This window comes from Leucopleurus acutus (genome assembly GCF_964270905.1).
Source record: "Leucopleurus acutus genome assembly, chromosome: 19".
NCBI lineage: Eukaryota > Metazoa > Chordata > Mammalia > Artiodactyla > Delphinidae > Leucopleurus > Leucopleurus acutus.
Window position 1 is genome coordinate 43,089,256 of NC_139161.1, and position 21,352 is coordinate 43,110,607.

At 37.8% G+C, this 21,352-nt stretch overlaps 1 protein-coding gene across 4 annotated transcripts in view; it reads right to left on the minus strand.

The window, feature by feature from the left end:
- The window catches only part of RHOT1 (ras homolog family member T1), a 59,175-nt gene that overhangs the window by 37,281 nt on the left and 542 nt on the right, over positions 1 to 21,352 (minus strand). For all 4 annotated transcript variants that reach the window (XM_082861311.1, XM_082861309.1, XM_082861310.1 and 1 more), the window contains exons 2-6: positions 10,668 to 10,726; positions 8,210 to 8,291; positions 5,933 to 5,976; positions 5,581 to 5,634; positions 5,373 to 5,425 (exon numbers count right to left, since the gene is read on the minus strand). In XM_082861311.1, coding sequence (XP_082717437.1) covers positions 5,373 to 5,425; positions 5,581 to 5,634; positions 5,933 to 5,976; positions 8,210 to 8,291; positions 10,668 to 10,726 — 292 coding nt within the window. The remainder of the gene's footprint in view (positions 1 to 5,372; positions 5,426 to 5,580; positions 5,635 to 5,932; positions 5,977 to 8,209; positions 8,292 to 10,667; positions 10,727 to 21,352) is intronic.

The following is a 21,352-nucleotide window of genomic DNA, read 5'->3' on the forward strand; positions in this document are numbered from 1 at the left end:
TCTCTGACAAGGTGGCATTTGAGCCAAGGAGTGAAGGATGAAATGGAATCTGTTATGTGAAAATCCAAGAAAGAGCTGGCTGGGAAGAAGGGACAGCATGTGCAAAAGCCCCAAACTGAAAAAACATTCCCATGAGTCCAAAGAACAGAAAAATGCCAGAGTGGCTGAAGAGTACTGGTCCAAGGGGAAGAGGTATGAAATGGAGTTGGAGAGAGGAGCAAAGGCCAGACACAAAAGGAATTACAGCTGCAGTAAAGAGTGAGTGGTTTATTTTAAGTGTAAAAAGGGAAGCCACAGAAGGGTTATAAGTAGGTGAATGATATGATCCAAATGATATTTTAAAATGCAGTCATTTTTTATCTTTGAGAGATACATACTGAAATATTTACAGTACAATATGATATCTGATTTGTTCAAAATGATCCCAAGGGGAGGGGTAATAAATGAAACAACACTGGCCATGAGTTGTTAATTACTGAAGCTGGATGACTGATCCAGAGGGATTCGTTATACTATTCTCTCTACTTCTGTATATGTCTGATTTTTTTTCAATAATAAAAAAGTTTTTTTATGTGATATCTTGGATTAGGGCAATGAAGGTGAAGAGGAAATATTCAGATTTGAGATATATTTTAGAAGTAGAACAAACAGGAGCAATGGGTAGATTAGATATGGAGATTGAAGGAAAACAGAAATCAAGAAAAGTAAACAGATTTTTTGTCTGGACAAAATGCGTAGAGCTTCTGAGACAGAAAAGACTTAGAAATCTGGGGGGGGGGCGGCAGTGGGGAGTAGGCAGGGAATTAAGGATTTTGTTTTAAACAAATTAAATCTGACAGGCTTATCAGAAATCTGAATGGGGATTACCAAGGAGTACTAGCCCAGTGTAGAACAATTATTTGTACATCCCACAAGAGAGCTTAAAGGGAAAGCAAATCATCTTGCTGGAACTCCAGATTGCAAAAGAAATACTTGCAAGCATTTATTTAACCACCTAGTGTGGTTATTATGTGTAAAAGGACTGGCCCACTTCATAACCCAAATATAGATTGTTAATAGAGCCAGAAGGGTTTCCAAAAATGTGGTGCTTTACAACCAAACGTGGCTCTGAATAATTTATGGATCTTAAAAAAAAAATACACATGTCCAAGCCCTACTCCAAATCTACTGATTCTAAAACTCAAAGGGTGGAGCAAAGGCATCTATATTGTTTTAAAGTACTTCAGGCGACAGTGATGGGCACATCTGACTAAGGAGCACTGTGATAATGGTACAAGGAAGTCCTAAGTAAGAACATATGTGTAACAAATATAAACTTAAGGTATGAGGCCCACGAAAGAGGGTATTGGGAAAATGTGAAGTCCATACACTAAAGAAATAGATCACCTTGGAACAAATCAACCACAAGAGAAATAAATATGCTCACATGATTCAGGGAGGGGTAAAAGTATAGCCACCCCTGAGAAAGCGCAATTAGAGATCTCCAAATATTGAAAGCCACTTTCAGATGGCATACTAAAAGGGCCACAAGACTAGCCAGCTAGTTTCTAAAGAGCAGTTTAGGAAACTGTCATAGTAGAGCCCATTTTAAAAATTCAGTTGTTCAAGCTAGTGCTTGATAGATCCTGGCAAAACTGACTCCTCTGAAGAGTCCCTCCTGGAAACAGTTCAAGTAATCAGCAAGAAAAACAAGTGTCAGGAGCATACAGGCATCGTTTCCTCCAAGGCAGTCCTGTCCAATACAACCTTCTGTGATGACAGAAATGATCTTTATCTGTACTGTCCATTCCTGTAACCTCTAGCCACAAGTGGCTATCAAGCACTTGAAATGTGGCTGTGTCCAAGAAACTGAATTTTTCGTTTTATTTCATTTTACTTAAATTGCCACAACTGACTAGAAGCTACTGCCTCGGACAGTATAGCTCTAGAGAGCTCCTTTCAGCTTTGTCAGTAAGTCACTACAAAGTGACTTTAAAACAATGCTAATGATAAAACAATGATAAAGAGAAGCCATCAGAGATGCAAGATGTAGCACATACAATGCCATCTCAGTCACAAAGTAAATACGTGAGAGGGTGAGTCACCATGTTCATCTGTTTAGAAACAGATCTTTAGAGTTTCAAGGCATGAAAATGCCCAACTAAAAAAGAAATCTAAAAAATGAAGTAAAGGGCCAGATGTGAATAATATATAGATATTAGCCTGGTTTTCCTAACATTTAAAAAGACTCAAAGAACAAGACAAGAATGCCCACTCTCCCCACTTTTTTTCAACAAAATATTGGAAGTACTTGCCAGAAAAATTAGGCAAGAAAAAGAAATAAAAGGCACCTAAAACTGTCACTATTTGCAGAGGACATGATTTTATATATAGAAAACCCTAAAGACTTCACCAAAAAACTGTTACAACTAACAGACAAATTCAGTAAAGTGGTGGGGTACAAAATCAATACACAAAGTTTGGTTGCATTTCTATACACTAACAACAAACTATGAGAAAGAGAAATTAGGAAAACAATCCCATTTACAATTGCATCAAAAAGAATGAAATACCTAGGAATAAATTTAACCAAGGAGGTGAAAGACTTGTACACTGAAAACTGTATGTTATTGATGAAAGAAACTGAAGAAGACACAAAGAAACAGAAAAATATTCTGTGCTCATGGACTGGAAGAATTAATATTGTGAAACTGTCCATATTACCCAAAGCAATATACAGATTCAATGCAATCCTTATCAAAATTCCAATGACATTTTTCACAGAAATACATCAAATAATCCTATTGGATGAAACTACAAAAGACCCTGAACAGCCAAAGCAATTTTGAAAAAGAACAAAAAATCTGTAGGCACCATGCGCCCTGATTTCAAACTACGTAACAAAGCTATAGTAATCAAAACAGTATGGTATTCGCATTAAAACAAATACGTAGATCAATGGAACCCAAACAATATGGTCAATTAATTTATGACAAAGGAGGCAGGAATATATAATAGGGAAAGGATGGTCTCTTCCACAAATGGTATTGGGAAAAGTGGACAGCCCCATGCAAAAGAATGAAACTAGACCACTATCTTACACCATACACAAAAACTAACTCAAAATGGATGTAAGACCATTTTGATCAAAGACCTGAATGTAAGACCTGAAACCATAAAACTTCAAGAAGAAAATACAGGCATAAGTTACTTGACATTGGTCTTGGTGATGAATTTTTGGATCTGGCAACAAGAGCAAAAATAAACAAGTGGGACTATATCAAACTAAAAATTTCTATTTCTACACAGCAAATGAAATCATCTACAAAATTAAAAGACAACTTACTGAATGGGGGAAAATTATTTGCAAATCATATATCAGATAAGAATTTAATATCCAAATTATACAAAGAACTCATAAAACTCAACAGCAAAAAAACCCCCAAAAATCTGATTTAAAAATGGGCAGAGGATCTGAATACAGATTTTTCCCCAAAAATGTCATACAGATGGCCAAAAGGCACCTGAAAAGATGCTCAACATCACTAATCATCAGGGGAATGCAAATCAAAACTACAATGACATATCACCTCATACCTGGTAAAATGGCTATTATCAAAAAGATAAGAAATAAGAAGTGTTGGTGAGGATGTGGAGAAAACGGAACCCTCATATACCTCTGTGCACTCTTGGTAGGAATGTAAATTGGTGCAATCACTATGGAGGTTCCTCAAAAAATTAAAAATAGAACTACCACACAATCCATCAATTCCATTTCTGGGTATTTATCTAGAGAAAACAAAAACACTAATTTGAAAAGATATATGTACCCCCATGTTCATTTACAGCACTATTTACAAGAGCCAAGATAAGGAAACAACCTAGGTGTCCATCAATGGATAAACAGATAAAGAAGATGTGAATATATATACAATGGAATATTATTCAGCAATAAAAAAGAATGGAATCTTGCCGTTTTCAACAATATGGATGGACCTTGAGGGAATTAGGCTAAGCACAGTTAAGTCAGACAGAGAAAAACAAATACTGTATGATTTCACTTATATGTGGAATCTAAAAAAAAACCAAAATCATAGATACAGAGAACAGAATGGTGCTTCCCAGAGAAGTGGGTGGGAGGTGGGAGTCGGTGAAACAGGTGAAGGGGGTCAAGAGGTACAAACTTTCAGTTATAAGATGAATAAGCCACAGGGATGTAAAGCTCACCATGGTGACTATAGTCAATAATATTGTGGAGCATACTTGAAAGTAGCCAAGAGAGTAAATACTAAAAGTTAACTGTGGGAGCTTCCCTGGTGGTGCAGTGGTTGGGAGTCCACCTGCCAATGCAGGGGACACAGGTTCGTGCCCCGGTCCGGGAGGATCCCACATGCCACGGAGTGGCTGGGCCCATGAGCCATGGCCGCTGAGCCTGTGTGTCCGGAGCCTGTGCTCCGCAACGGGAGAGGCCACAACAGTGAGAGGCCCGCGTACCACAAAAAAAAAAAAAAAAAAAAAATTTAAAAGTTAACTGTGTATGATGACAGATAGTAACTAGACTTATTGTGGTGACCATTTCACAACATATACAAATACTGAATCATGATGTTATATACCTGAAACCAACATAATTTTATGTCAATTATATCTCAATAAAAATTTTTTTGAAAAAGACTCAAATGCTTCACAAATAACATGTTCAATTAAACAATACCACAAGAATGTTTTGTTTCCATTTAAAGCTCAAAACATTTATACCTAGGACCACCAATCTGCTTAGAAAAAAACAGAATTTGCTTTTTCCCTATCATACATATATCTTCCAAAGAATTTCAAAGAAATCTCCCTGCATGAATTCCTAAATGAAGATCTCTATAAAGATTTTTAGAGAACTTATAAAGCACTTATACATGCATTATATTTCACTGGATTCTCAAAATAACCACATGTAGCCAGGAGAAGTATTACCCACTTACAGATGAGGAAACTAAGGCTCAATGAAGTTTTAGAGCTCATAAGAGGCCAAGCCAGATTTCCAAGGTCACTCATTTTCCTCCAAGTCCTGTGCTCTTACATATACCACATGGTGAGCAATCAATGACTTAGGGTATTGCCAATCCTCAAAAGGGCAACTCAAGAGAGAGGGCACATTATAATACCAGAGCTCTATTTTCTGCTTTGCTCTCAAATATATGCGCTGCCTCGAATAATTCCTCCCAAAAAAGGTGTGAGTGTGTAAACAGACAGACAGACCTATAGATAAAGCACATATGGCAAACTGTTAACTAGTGGAGCTAAGTGAATAGTTTACAGATGTTCATTGTACTATTTCTTGCAACTTTCCTCTAAGTTTGAAAATTTTCAATATACAAAGTTTGAGAGAAAAAAACTACCTGCTGTCTTTGTCTGTTCTTTCATTTATGAGAGGAATCCATCGACTTGTTACCTAAAATGAAAATTAACAAGAAGTAAGCCACGATGAGGATCTTCTTTGAAAAATACTCTACCTTGACCCCTAAAATTCTAAATTGAGGATCAATTTTAAAAGTGCCCCCACTGAAATTTAACAAGATATAGTGAAAAAATGTCATACATTCATACCTTATCAATAGAATGCTTGTTGTTAACAGCATAAACTATGCAGATAACGTTAGCCTACAAGAAAAATTAACAAATTGATGTCATTTTAAAATAACACAAAAGTAGCATTTAATTACCAACTAGCTAATATATTTGGGCCAAAGAAAGAACAAAATTGGAAAACTAAAACACTTAGCATGCCTCTAAGAGGAAAAGGTTCCAAAGGATTTACAGCAAAAATACATTCTCAAAGTCAGCAGTAACAATAAAGAACTGAAAAAGTCCTCTTGGTAAGTGAGAGAATGAAATGGTAGATACAGAATCATCACTGTTTTCCCACAAGAAAACCTAGAACTATTATTTTTTAACTTACCTGTGATATTTCTTGATGAAGTTGTTCATCACTCTGTTCTGCTTCTACAAATGACAAAGTCAAAAATTTCTTTTCATATTTTAAACACTTTCATAAAAACAAATGGCCAAGCTAAAATCCATATGACACCCATCTAACATCCCACAAAACATCCCTCACCCCTCATGTCATTTACATGGTGTAGTGCCAGACAAGTGGCAAAGACAAGGGCAAGCCAGAGAAAACAGAGTTGAACTATGATAAGGAAGCTGGCTGGCACTGAGAGACAAGTCTACATGAAGATAACTCAGGCAAGGAAGAGCAGAAGGCATTGTGTGATAAATCTGGGCCGGCATCTGATCTAGAGTTGAGAAGGGACTGGGAAAAGAGATCAGAAACCCAAGTGAGAGTCAGAAGCCCAAAGAGTCTATACACACAGGGTCAAAAAGCCAGGTGAGAATCTGGGCAATATAAGCTTAAGATCTAGACAGCAGATAGAAGTAATCTTAACCAGGCCTCAGAAGCAAAACTGGACCATGATAATGAGTCAAGAATTCCCTGGGGACTTCCCTGGTGGTCCACTGAGTAAGAGTCAGCACTCCCAATGCAGGGGGCCCAGGTTCGATCCCTGGATGGGGAACTAGATCCCACATGCATGCCCCAACTAAGAGTTCACGTGCCGCAACTAAGAAGCCCTCATGCCTCAACTAAAAGATCCCAAGTGCCACAACTAAGATCCCAAGTGCCACAACTAAGACCCGGAGCAGCCAAAATAAATTAAAAAAAAAAAAAAAATCCCTCACTGGCCCATATCTCTGGCTAGAACGGATCTCAATGGGTGGATATGCCTATAATCCCACAGGTGCAGGGGATAGGTGCAACATATAGCTAGAATGGAGAAGTAAACAAATGAGGACCAAAGCAATTATTGACATATTAATTTAGATCACTTTACGTTAACTGTTTCCCCCCAAAATGCATGTTATTTCTGACATACAAACTAATATCACAAATGAGTACATGGTATTTCAATTTATGCTAAAAAATTGGCCATATTTTAAATATCTTCTCAAATGTTGAGTAATCAACGTGTTAAGGCCTCAATTCTAATACTAAAGTGAATCTAAGTATGTGGCTACACATATTGAAAAAGAATAATTCTGTAAATAAAGCTAGTTATGAGACTGATTGTAGCAGAAAACATCCAACTCCCCTCAGCTTCTAGTACAGTGCTGTCCAACAGAAATATGATACAAGCCATACATGAAATTTTTAATTTTCTAGTAGTCACCTTAAACAAAGTAAAAAGGAACAGGTAAAATGACTTTTTAATTTAACCCAAAATAACAAAAATATTAAAATTTCAATATGTAATCAATAGAAAAATTATTAATGAGATATCGTACATTCCTTTTTTCATTTTCTAAATCCACTTATATTTTATACTTAGAGCACATTTCAATTTAGACCAGACACATTTTAAGTGTTCAACAGTCATATGTATCAGACTGCAAAGTATTTCACTTTTGGAATATATGGAATACCAGCTCAGCAAAACAAAGTATTACTAATGTAGTTATACCCATTTTAAAAAATAGATTTCATTTTTTAGAGCAGTTTTAGGTTCACAGCAAAACTGAGTGGAAGGTACAGAGATTTCCCATATACCTCCTGCCTTCATATATAGCTTCCCCCAGTATCAACATCTCTCATCAGAGTGGTACACCTGTTACAACTTCCCTTTCTTTCCAAAAGAAGTCCCAGAACAAAGTAAAATAATTTAATGACTAAAAAGTAAAGTAGTAGTGTGTAGAAAAACTTTACATTATTAAAGGCAATATAGATGTGCTTCCATTATCATATACTGTAAGCAAGATGATAACTGTTTTAGCTTTTTTTTTTTTAAGGACAAAGTCTGACAAATTAAAAAACAAATTTAGAACTCAAAAATTTTTCAAATTAGAACGCTTTCTACATCATCAGAGCATGCCTGAATGTCTGATAACAAAATTAACACAGAACTTCTCTCTGCAAACATGCAAATTCAAGGAGGGTATCATTTGTCTGGTCATTTGCCATCCCGCCTTCTTTTTCGTTATTACAGAATCCAACTTGGTAAATTAGGGACAGAGAACTGCTTTTCGTGGGGTGTGGGGTAACACAAAAATAGTAAATGATCATTTACTGCTAGAGAAAAGGAACACCCCTCTTAAAACATTTTTTAAAGCTCATTTAAGTACCTTTTTAAGGACTATTAAATTAACTCTACAGCTTCACCTACAAGAAGACATTCACTACCTGAGTAATCTACAATGTGCGTTGGAACTCTCTCAGGGGTGACGTCAGCTGGAATGGTGATTTCTTCTGCCCGGGGAGGAACCTTCATTTGCAAACAAATATAAAAAAGGAAAAACCTTTGAATATTATCAATCAAACTTGTTAACAGATTATGTAAATTTATCCATATATTAGCCCCTTTTGCCAATACTTATCTTTACAAGTATTTATTGTACTTTTAAATGCTTATTTTTATGCTTTACCACAGATGCAGATATATATGAAAACTATATGATAAAACACGTTTTTAAAAAAAACATGCACATTTATACCTATGTGGGCACAGGACATATTAAGGATACTTCAGCTCCTAAATTAATTTGGTGTTTAAAAATTAGATTTTTTAAATGTAGTTTTCATTCTATTTTGTTGAAGGCTTAAGATACTCTGCAAATGAAGACCTATGTTAATCTAAAATAATCCTCAAATAAATTAATAAATTATCAAAATCATTTCTTCTAGAAGATAACTGGCTACACAAGCCTTATGCTTAATGACCCTATTACTTAGAAAAACTCCTTATCCACGCCCAAAAGGACTATGCTAAAATGACAATTCTGGACTTCCTTGGTGGCGCAGTGGTTAAGAATCCGCCTGCCAATGCAGGGGACACAGGTTCAAGCCTTGGTCTGGGAAGATCCCACATGCCATGGAACAACTTAGCCCGTGCACCACAACTACTGAGCCTGAGCTCTAGAACCCGTTAGCCACAACTACTGAGCCTGCGTGCCACAACTGCTGAAGCCCGCGTGCCTAGAGCCTGTGCTCCACAACAAGAGAAGCCACCACAATGAGAAACCCGCGCATCACAACAAAGAGTAGCCCCCATTGGCCGCAACTAGAGAAAAGCCTGCGCGCAGCAACAAAGACCCAACACAGCCAAAAATATAAATAAATAAATAAATAAACTTATAAAAGAATTAAAGAAAAAAATAAAAACAAAATAAATAAAATAAAAAGACAATTTAAACTAAATTAAACTATCATAGAAAACTTTTAGGTATTATAACCTGAGTGATCCTAATTAACGTTACTGATTCCACACACCACATATGAAAGTACACTCCATTTTACAAATTAAGCTATGATTTATTTAACTATCTTATTTAAGAGAAAAAAAAAGCAAAAGAAACAATGAGTGGGACTTCCCTGGTGGCGCAGTGGTTAAGAATCCGCCTGCCAGTGCAGGGGACACAGGTTCGAGCCCTGATCTGGGAAGATCCCACATGCCGTGGAGCAACTAAGCCCATGTGCTGCAACTACTGAACCTACGCTCTAGAGCCCGCGAGCCACAACTACTGAGCCCGAGTTCCACAACTACTGAAGCCTGCGTGCCTAGAGCCCATGCTCTGAAACCAGAGAAGCCACCCAATGAGAAGCCCGCGAACCGCAATGAAGAGTAGCCCCCGCTCGCCACAACCAGAGAAAGCCCGCACACAGCAACAAAGACCCAAGGCAGCCAAAAATAAAAATAAATTAAAAAAAAAAAAGTAAACAATGAGTGGTCACATGGCAGTTGTAATTTTTGAAATAACTACCACGTAATACATCAAATTCCTCTCTAAACAGCAAAATTGAACAGATATTCCTAATTAAACAAGAGTAAAGAAATGATAAATGTAAACCGTGGCACTAATAATACCTACCATGTGAAGAAAGAAAATAAAAAGAAATAATTTTCATCCCTTTTGCATGGATCCCATTCCTCATAACAATATCTTAACGTTACATAAGGCCTTAGCCAACAGTCCCCCATACTGGAACTTCCAAAATGTAATAAATAAATACATTGCCAGCAATAACAAAACCACCTAACTTTTGGCGGCACTCTATTATTACTAAGCTTATCTCATTTGAGATCCATAACAATCCTTTGAGGTAGGCAAAGGTGGAATGAATTAGATTTTTTATTTGTAAAATGATGCAGGTGGATAATATTTGAGGTTTTCAAATATGTGTGTCAGAATTCTAGTGGTTCTAATGCCTCAAAGACTGGGGAGTGTCAGATGGAAGGCAAGCGGGGAGCCAGACCTTTTACCCTTACTTCAACTAAAGGAATACTCCATCTGTTCTATATTTTGGGCTTATGAAAAACATTAAGAGAGGATGATACAGCTTAGATATCTCTAACATCCCTTTCAGCTCCCATTTTACAGATGAGACAACTAAGGCACAAGATGACAAATGTCCTAGCCAAGATCAAAAGTAAGAAACACAAAGGCCTTACTTAGTGAACTCAGAACTAGTTTGACTCTTTCTCCTACACTATATTTCAAAGATGTCTTGTAAAAACTACCACAAGCCTTTCTAAAAGTCATAACTATCAGAAAGAAACCACATGCAAAAATATATTCTATTTAACTCAATTTTGATAAAATTTAAAAAATTTTAAATATAGTTAAGAAATCAAAATGTTTACCTCTTCTGGGAATTCTTCACTGACCAGAGACATAATCAGTGATGTCTTCCCAACTCTAGCTGTGAAAAGAAAGAATTACTTTAATAAAGTATTTAGATTCTACATAACCTCAAATTTAGCAACCACACGGGGAAGTCTGTTATTTGTTACCTAAAATCAGAGGCATCCAAATTAGCATGTTTTAGTACAATACTTAAATTATATCTTTTTCTTCTGCTTAGTAAAGTTACACATATTCATTGTTTAAAACAAAAAGTTACCAAAATATATAAAAGTAAAAATCTCCCATAGTATCCCCCATTGTTTAACATATGTAGTCTCCCAGATTTTCCTACACTTATATTTAACATAATAATAATTTACCACAGTAGAATCAGAGTATTTATACTATTTTGCAATCTTCCTTTATCACTTAATTATGTATTTGGACAGTATTCCACGTCAATATTTTTAAATCTCCTGGGACGGGGAAAGGGAAGGTTATTATTTAATAAATATAGCATTTTCGTTGAGGATGAAGAAAAAGTTTTAGATGTAGAAAGTGGTGATGGTTATACAACACTGTGAACACATTTAATGCCCCTGAACTGTACACTTACAAAAGGTTAAAATGTTTAACATTGTCTTGTATAGTTTATCACAATTTTTAAAAATAGCAATAGTGCACTTTATATTAACATTTAAAAAGCTTCCTACATTATTTTTGATAGCTGTATAAGAATCCACTGTATGATGTCATAATTTATTAACGTAATTTCCTAACAATGAACAGTATTCAGATTTTCACTTTTATAAACAATGGTGCAATGAGTATTTTTACAGGATAAATTCCTAGAAGTGGAACTCAAGTTAGCATGCATGATCTTTTTTGTTTTAATAGACATTGTTAAATTAGCTCCAAAAAAGAATAAACTAATTTACATCCTCACCAATAGAAGAGCAGAGTGCCTATTTCTTTATATTTTTACCTCATTTCTTTTTTAGGGTATCATATTTAAAGGGTTAGTAAGAGCAAAGATACTTTCCTGTTACATTTTCTAACCTAGAAATTTTTTTTAATGCACAAACTTAAATTCTTAATCTTCTTGCTAAAAATTGACTTTCATTCCCATCATTTTCTGATAATATAATTACTATTGCTAGATATTCAAATGCTTATCAACTAAATCCTCTTGTGATGCTAGAGGAAAACAGTCCACCTGCCTGTTAATCTCTGCCGTAATAGAAAATTATAGATTTCAAAAGTCAAGTCTAGGGTTTCCCTGGTGGCGCAGTGGTTGAGAGTCCGCCTGCCGATGCAGGAGACACGGGTTCGTGCCCCGGTCCGGGAAGATCCCACATGCTGCGGAGTGGCTGGGCCCATGAGCCATGGCCGCTGAGCCTGTGCGTCCGGAGCCTGTGCTCCGCAACGGGAGAGGCCACAACAGTGAGAGGCCCGCGTACCGCAAAAAAAAAAAAAAAAAAAAAGTCAAGTCTAAATATAAAAGAACTGGAAAATGTTAAAGTTAAGGAAAGTCACATTCCTTTTCTAAATGACTAAAAGAAAGGGTGACTAAAAATACCAGTCAAAGGACTTCCCTGGTGGCGCAGTGGTTACGAATCCGCCTGCCAATGCAGGGGACACGGGTTTGAGCCCTGGTCCGGGAAGATCCCACATGCTGCGGAGCAACTAAGCCTGTGTGCCACAACTACTGAGCCTGTGCGCTAGAGCTCGCGAGCCACAACTACTGAGCCCGCATGCCACAACTACTGAAGTCCACGCACCTAGAGCCCGTGCTCTGCAACAAGAGAAGCCACCGCAATGAGAAGCCCGTGCACTGCAACGAAGAGTAGCCCCCGCTTGCCGCAACTAGAGAAAGAAAGCCTGAGCGCAGCAACGAAGACCCAACATAGCCAAAAAATAAATAAATAAATAAAATAAATTTATTAAAAAAAATACAAGTCAAGTCTCTGGAAAAATGATGACTGGCTAGAAAAGAGAGCACTGGTCAAAACAACTTAGAGGGTGTGCTGCAAACAAGCGGGTGCTGCAGATGGAGGGCAGATCAGATGGTTAACAGGTGTCTTCTAGCTCTGACTTCTTCAATCTTTACAATTTACATGTGTAAGAAGGCTTGGGCCTTCTTCAAGTGGCTGACAATAACATAACATCTCCCTGAGTCACAGAATCAGGAGCCCATCATCACAGAACTGCTATAACCTAGTTATTGAAGGCAGCTTATCCAGCTCCCCACAAAAATTTTAGATGAAGAGCTAAGGGACCCAGCCACAGTGATTTTCTCATGGTCTCACTAAGAGAATAACCCATCTCCTGATAGCTAAGCACTATTCTTTCTCTTTCTTATGCCAGACATTAACAATTATTGTTAACACAAGTTAGTAATACAGAAAAGGAATGGTGACCACAAAAGTCAGGAAGCACCCCATACACAAATACTGCGTTAAGTTAATTAAAATATTCAGATTCATTGGTGACTAATCCAGCAACTCTGGCTCAATTTTTTTTTAAACTTATATTCAGAAAATTTCAGACTTACAGAAAAATTGCAAAAATAATTCAAAGGAGTCAGGTCTATCCTTCAATCAAATTCCCCACACGTTGAACAACACAGGTGTGAACTGTGCGGGTCCACTTTGACACAGATTTTGTTTTTTCAATTGCAAATACTACACAATCTGCAGATCTTTGATGTGGAATCACAGATACAGAGGAACACAGTAAACAGTGGGCCAGCTATAAGTTATACAGAGATTTTCAACTGCACAGAAGGTCAGTACCCCTAACCCCTGCTTTGTCCAAAGGTCAAATGTAGTTACCTTAAAATGGGCCAAGCCACCGTCCTCTTATTCCAGATACTTAAAACAACAAACCTTTTAGAAGATCCAATGCCTGTACAATACCTGTGACCTTTGACCTTCTGGGCCTTTCTGGCCCTAGGAGAGATGTCTGCTTTTTCCCTGGTTATCTCCAAAATCCTACAACTATCACCAGCACAGATGTTCCCAGAAACTTTTCCATTTCTGAAGAACTCTCCTGGATATCTTATACAGCTGACCCTTGAACAATGAGGGGGTTAGGAGTGCTAACACACGCACAGTTGAAAATAGTGTTACTTATAGTCGGCCTTCTGTATCAGTGATTCATCTGTATCCTCATCCCTGGATTCAAGCAACTGCCGATTGTGTAGTACTGTAGTATTTACTATTGAAAAAGATCAGCAGATAAGTGGACCTGCAAAGTTCCAACCCGTGTTGTTCAAAGGTCAACTGTACCTGTCTACAATGTTATCCTTGATCTACTAAGTTAGGAATGGGAAAAAATGAATCAGATACTCAATAATCAGATACTCAATAATCAGATACTGATAATCCCCTTTTTAGAATTACCTTTTAAAAATTTTATTTGTATCCTACCACTCAAAGGCCCTCATCAGTTTCAGAAGAAACCTACCTACCTTTGAATCCTTAACTCAAAATGTTAAACAAAATCTTCAAAATTAAATCAATCAACAATATCAAAAAGCCTATTAGTTTCCAAGACAGCAAAGGACTTGTTTCTCCTTAATCACCATCACTCAGGATCCCTTAGCAAAATGCAGGTCTTCAACAGGTGTTCTGTGTTACCTTTAAAGTTCCCCCTCACCATAATCTTTAAAATGCATCCATTCTTCCTCATCTCTCTTCTTAAAACTCATTACGACAACCCTTTTCTTGGTCATAGTCCCTTTTCTGCTTTTCTCATGGACCCTCTGTATCCCCAGTGATATTTTCAGAAGAGAAAACCAACATTCTGAGGAAATCTAGATTTCTCCACAGCTCAGCTCCTCACGGCAGTTCTGGCTACCTGCAGCAACTCCTGCCAAAGCACAGACCTGTCACCATGTCCATTCCAACAGGGCAGGCCTCAGAGACAGGAAAGGAAATGGCTTGGAGACGAGGCACTGTAAAGACGGCAACAATTAAAGAGTTTTACTTATGCTTGATCATACAGACTTACAAGACAGCAATACCAAAGAGTGGGGATAATTAATTTATTTGTATGATACTACCTTTCAAAGTGTGACATTTCTACTCATTCGTATCCTGCCTCATCTGTTAAAGAATCTGAGGCAATTTAGCACTCACTACAATAAAACAATCCCATGTAGTTTCTGAAGTAATTGTATAATAAAAGGCCTTTTAAAAAATCAAAGAACATGAATCTCTCCCACATAAAAATCCAAGAGTGATTTCCTTTTTTTTTTTTTTTTTGTGATTTCCTTTTTTAAAACAAGTTCAAAATTAGAGCAAGAGAGAGAGATTACAGTGAATTTGGGAAAAAATGAATGAGCATGTTTTCATTAGTACCATTTTGGGTTTCCTTTTGGAAGAGCAGTGAAATGACAGCTGCTTTAACTAATAAAGGATTATACAGATGTGATTGAGTTTCAAAATGCTTTGGTGAGGAACTTCCCTGGTGGCTCAGTGGTTAAGAATCTACCTGCCAATGCAGGGGACACGGGTTCGAGCCCTGGTCCGGGAAGATCCCACATGCCGTGGAGCAACTAAGCCCGTGCGCCACAACTACTGAGCCTGCGCTCTAGAGCTCGTGAGCCACAACTACTGAGCCTACGTGCTGCAACTACTGAAGCCCACGCACCCAGAGCCCATGCTCTGCAACAAGAGAAGCCACCGCAATAAGAAGCCCGCACACTGCAACGAAGAATAGCCCCCTGCTCACTGCAACTAGAGAAAGCCCACGCGCAGCAAGGAAGACCCAACAGATCCAAAATAAATAAATAAATAAATAAATAAAAACATTTAACCAAAAAACAAAAAAATGCTTTGGTGAATCTAAAGTAGGGCTTTTTTGCTTCTCTTAAGGCCTACCCACCTAACCTTGAGTGAGACTATCAAAGAAATAATGAAGCAGCAAGTTTAAAATTAAAGTTAAAATAGGCCACTTTCAAGCTAATTTTAATTGAGAAAATAAGTGAATGTCTTGAAGGAAAAAATTTTAGAATATTAAAATTTTAAGACTCTTTAAATAAGCCTATAATCAAAAAGGTTCCTTATGGGAATCCCCTGGCAGTCCAGTGGTTAGGACTCCACGCTTTCACTGCCGAGGGCTCAGGTTCGATCCCTGGTCAGGGAACTAAGATCCTGAAACCCACGCAGCACAGCCAAAAAAAAATCCCTTATGACAATGGCAGATGAGTATAAACGTTGCATATTTTTAACTACTCCAGAAAATAGAAATTATTTCCATAAAGGAACATATGCCAAGCTCTTCTCTAATTATTGTACCAATTAAATTTTATATTTAATATAATATATACTATAAATATTTTATATAGTACAATTTTATGATAAATATAATTAAATATAATAATTATATATAATATAAACATTTTAATATAAATATTAATATGGGGGACAAAAAAATTATCCTTTGTTAGCCAGACATCTGATGGTCTCTATTTCCTCTATTTTGCCTGAGAAATATTAAAGTGATCTATAAAAATTAAAAGCATGGCCACAATTATCCCCAAGGACAGAAGGCCTTCTGATTCAGTTCAACACAACATGCTACAGTTCTGTCTGAAACCCCATGCTTCTAAGTAGGTCATTCATGGGAAGCATAATTCATCATTATAGAACAAATTATCTAGATTTATCCCAGCTAAAAATTTGTCTTTTCATCACATCTTTTGAACATCTACTTCTAAATGACAGCAAATTCTTAATATTCATGAAGTGGAAGTAATATTCCCTGGTTCCAATTGCCATCCTACCAGCCATATTGACTATTTTTCTTGATAACAAACACCCCATGCTTCAAGTAGCAAAGGGATCTACCTACTCCTCATTTTTATCTGCTTCTTTATTAAGAAGCCTTGCTGGCGCGTCTTAATTTATTGTAATTAGAATACACAGGGAGGAGGAGAGTAGCTATGAAGTTGTATTTTTAACTGGAAAATTTTAGCATTTGGGGAAATAGCTGAGCATTGTTCCAAAGGAAAATTTCATCAACCATATGCAGACAACGTGGGCTGCAGAAGGACAAATGCTATGGTCTATCCCTCTCCTTCAAACTACATCAACACTAGTGCCCAACTGGTGCCGGCAGAGCAGAAAAGACAGCAGAGAACAGGTCTCAGTACAGATGTAAGGATGATGTAGAAGAGACTCTCTATATGAATAGAATAGGCTATGTAGAATGGACTTTCTACGGCCAATCACCCAGGTACTATCACCCAGGTGATAGTAGGTACCATACTGCGTTGTGTTATCACCAGACACAGTATAATTGAAACTGGAGCAGTTTAATCTTCAAATATCATTCTAACAAAGACCAGAATGGAGAGCAATATGGCTTTAAAAAGATCATAGAAAGTTTTTCTCCAAAATAAATGCTAGCTTATTCCTGAAGTGTCTTTGACTCTTATACCTAAAGAATCTTTCTCTAACTCCTTTAAACCTCCAAGATGGCCTCTGGTGGTTCAAGGAGAAGCTGACCTCTTTTGGCAAGGACTATAATTCCTGGCAGCCAAGACATGAACTAGACATGGCATTGCCATTATAAGTCACTGGTCTACTTCATTGCCACAACACAGGAATCTCCCCAACAAAATAAAGCTAAGAACATGGACAAGAGACTGGATGACTGCTGCCCCTTCAAATCCTAACAATAACCACATCAGACCAGATTTTAAGAAAGGAGAATGATCACATTTTTATGACTAAGAGGAGTGGTTTGGAAAACAAGGAAAGTCTAAATAAACTAAACTAGCTTGAACTCGTTCATTCTTTCAACAACTATTTGAGTGCCTACTTTGTGCCAGGCCTACTCTAGGCCTGGGGAAATGGCAATAAACAAGACCAATCCCCTACAAAGCTTACCTTCTAGCCCAAGTAACAACAGAAAAAAGTGAACAAATATGCAGGGAAGTAGGGATAATGCCTGGGTCAGGGCCCTCTTATAGAGAAAGCAAAGTAAAGGAGAGAGTAGTACAAGAACAAAGGGCCGGACTGTGAAGGACTCTGCGGGACTGCATTAAGAAGTTTAATGGCCTCGGGACTTCCCTGGTGGTCCAGGGGTTAAGACCCTGCACCTCCAGTGCAGGGGGCATGGGTTCGATCCCTGGTTGGGGAACTAAGATCCCGCAGGCCTCACCGTGCAGCCACAAGTTAAAAAAAAAAAAAAAAAAAAAAAAATTGAATGGTCTTTAAGTGAAAGTAGAAATACCAGAGAATTAAATGGCTAACACGATCTGGGATATTTTTTAAAGATGACTCTGTCTGCTACATGGAGAACGGACGAAATTAGAAGCAGGGATACCAGTTAAGGAGATATTACAAAAGCCTAGGCCAGAGCCAACCAAAGTGTGAGCTAGTTTGGCAGAAGTTTCGATGATAAACCAAGCAGTTAGACAAACTGCGTAAGAGATACCGGACTCATTTAAAAAGAGGATAACAGTTCCACTTTCTTAATTAATTTGACCAGAAGACAAATATATCTCAATTTAATTTAAAAACAAGACTTCACTAAAACTAAGACTATCTTGTGTACTTTTTTTTTTTTTTTGCAGTACGCAGGCCTGCGCCACCAGGGAAACCCCGATCTTGTGTACTTTTAATGCAGCTACAGGATTTAGATAAAAGGTTAATAAGGCTCATTCCTCATATTATAACAAGGACATCTGTTAAGCATACTAATGCAAATCTAGTTAAATGCAAATTCTGGCCAATGAAATTGACCATGGAAAGTTATAACCTGAAGAACTAAGTTTCATGTGGTTGAATTTTTAAAAATTTTTAATTTTTTGTTTTGTTTAAAGAATGGTAATTAACTTTTAATTTGGCCTGAATAGCATTCAATATGTTCAATAATTAAGGTAAGGTGAAGAAGATACTTAAAATACTTTGGCTTTCTCTGCAAATAAACACCTTAAAATTTATAGACAGCCTAACTTTTCTGATCTAAGCAGTCAACAGACATTCAGCAACCAGTTAGCATTAAAGCCTGGCTGGCTCAGAATCCAAATTCTGGATGGGTCAAGAAAAGATCCATTTCACCTCCAGAGTACAGTATAGGTTAAGCCAACAGAATGTTGAAACTGCTCACAACTGTTTGGGAGCCTCAGTGAATGAAGCTGCTGCTGTGTGGTTCAGGGACGGACACTAACAGCAATAAAACGTACTGAAGTGATTGAGAAAGAACAGGCTTTACAACAACTCCAGAGACGATGCTCCTTTTTCTTTTCGTTTCCTATTTCCCTTAGTTAACCATCTTAAAACTACAAATGAATTATTATGACTTCTTCCTTAAAAAGTGGTTTTCCTGAGCTTCCCTGGTGGCACAGTGGTTAAGAATCTGCCTGCCAATGCAAGGTAAACGGGTTCGAGACCTGGTCTGGGAAGATCCCACATGCTGCGGAGCAACTAAGCCCGTGCGCCACAACTACTGAGCCTGCACTCTAGAGCCCGTGAGCCACAACTGCTGAACCCACGTGCCACAACTTCTGAAGCCCACGTGCCTAGAGCCCATGCTCCGCAACAAGAGAAGCCACCGCAATGAGAAGCCCGCGCACCGCAAGGAAGAGTAGCCCCCGCTCACAGCAACTAGAGAATGCCCGCGCGCAGCAACGAAGACGCAATGCAGCCAAAAATAAATAAATAAAATTTTAAAAAGTGGTTTTCCTGATAAATCTGTGTATCAGACCAGTATCAAAATAGTTTTGGTCACACTTATTGTTTACCTAGCATTTAAAGTACTACAACTAGGCTAAGTAGCTGTCAGATGTTTACATTAAATCTCAAAAAGTAATGCTTCAGTCATTTCCCGCCAGAATACAACCCTTTACTATAACTAATTAAAATTATATATTCCAAATAAGTGTAGCTCTTTCTCATATATTTTTAAATTTTATTTTATTAATTTATTTATTTTTGGCTGCGTTGTGTCTTCGCTGCTGCGCACGGGCTTTTCTCCGGTTGCGGTGAGCGGGGGCTACTCTTTGTTGAGGTGTGCAGGCTTCTCGTTGCAGTGGCTTCTCTTGTTGCGGAGCATGGGCTCTAGGCACACAGGCTTCAGTGGTTGTGGCTCGCGAGCTCTAGAGCACAGGCTCAGTAGTTGCGGCACACGGGCTCAACTGCTCCGCGGCACGTGGGATATTCCCGGACCAGGGCTCGAACCGTGTCCCCTGCATTGGCAGGCAGATTCCCAACCACTGGGCCACGAGAGAAGCCCATTTCTCATACTTTTAAATGTGAAAAAAAATCACGTATATAAACTTGGCCTAAAGTTTTCGGTATCATCCTCTTTAAGAAAAATGTCTTCCTCAAAAACGAAGGCTTTCTCTTGTGTCAAGTTTCTCCCTATCTAAAAACTCTCACATATACACTCTTACCAATTCTATTATTTGCTTTCAATTCATCAGAATATGGCTTGTAATTTTTCTAACAAATTTTTAAGTCTTTTATGTATTTCAAAATAAGTAATACTGTTAACCTTTTAGCTTAAATGTCCTAAGGCTGACAATATATCTCACATATGTATAGCACTTCAATTCAGATGTTTTACAGACTACTGATTATATGTAATTGCTCCCTATATTCAAAACTAAAACCAAAACAAAGAATTTTTGTTTAAAAAAATTTTTTTTATCCATCAGTTTTTTAAGTGGGACATCTATTCACTTTCCCTACCTTGCTCCAAATGCATCAACAAGAATCATATTCCTGAACTTTGTCAAGGAAGTCCATGCAAAACACAGATTGACACATGTGTTGTTATAAATTAAAACTAAAATTCACAACTGCAAACCAAAAAGTAAACTGTGTCTGGCTAAGCTTACTTCTAAATTCTGATTCTAAAGGAAGATTTCTACAATAGCAGGTGAACAGAGGTTTCTATGAACAGCAAAGAACACTACAGAAGAGGGTAAAAATGTGTTCACTTCCTTCGTTGGGAGTGCATCACAGTGACCTGGAGGGGCTACTCTAGAATGAAACGGGGTTTAGAATAGAAAGCTTCAAAACAGCAAAGTCAGGTCATTAACTAATGTACTTTTAAAACAAACGGTCCAGTCCTCCCCAGCCCACTTTCTTATTTTAGTCCTACCAATTGAGTCATGTAACTTGAACAATATCAAGAAGTCCCTGCTGTTCTGTCCCCAAGTCAGTGAACAGAAGACATGTCTCCTTTATTACATCTTCAAAAAGTGAAATCTAAAAATCTCTGCGGGGGAGGGGGGGTCTCACGTGTGCCCGTCATTTTTAAATTAATTACCAAGTAGTTATGAAATAATGTTTTAAAAGATGGGGGAAACTAGGCTTTAGGATAACAATAATTCTCTCAACTTAAGGACCCTCCCCATTTAAGTATTCATTCATTGAGCACTTGTATAACTTGAAGTTGAGAGTAAATTTTTGAGGAAACATCGAGTGTACCTGGAGTTATTCCAATGCAAAGAGCAAATACCGCTTAAAATGCCCCGTGCCTTACAGTCAATGCCTAGAGCGAGGGAACACCGCGAGCGCAAAAACATGCAGACACCTGACCTTGCCCACAAGTCGAACAGTTCTGCACCCCTCCCCCTAGCTTCCCCGGGAGCCAGTTCACGCCATCCCAATTGGTCAGTCTGCCTGTTCCAGCACCTGCCTGGCAGGAACAAGGGAATCTCCACGGAAGACGAAAGGGT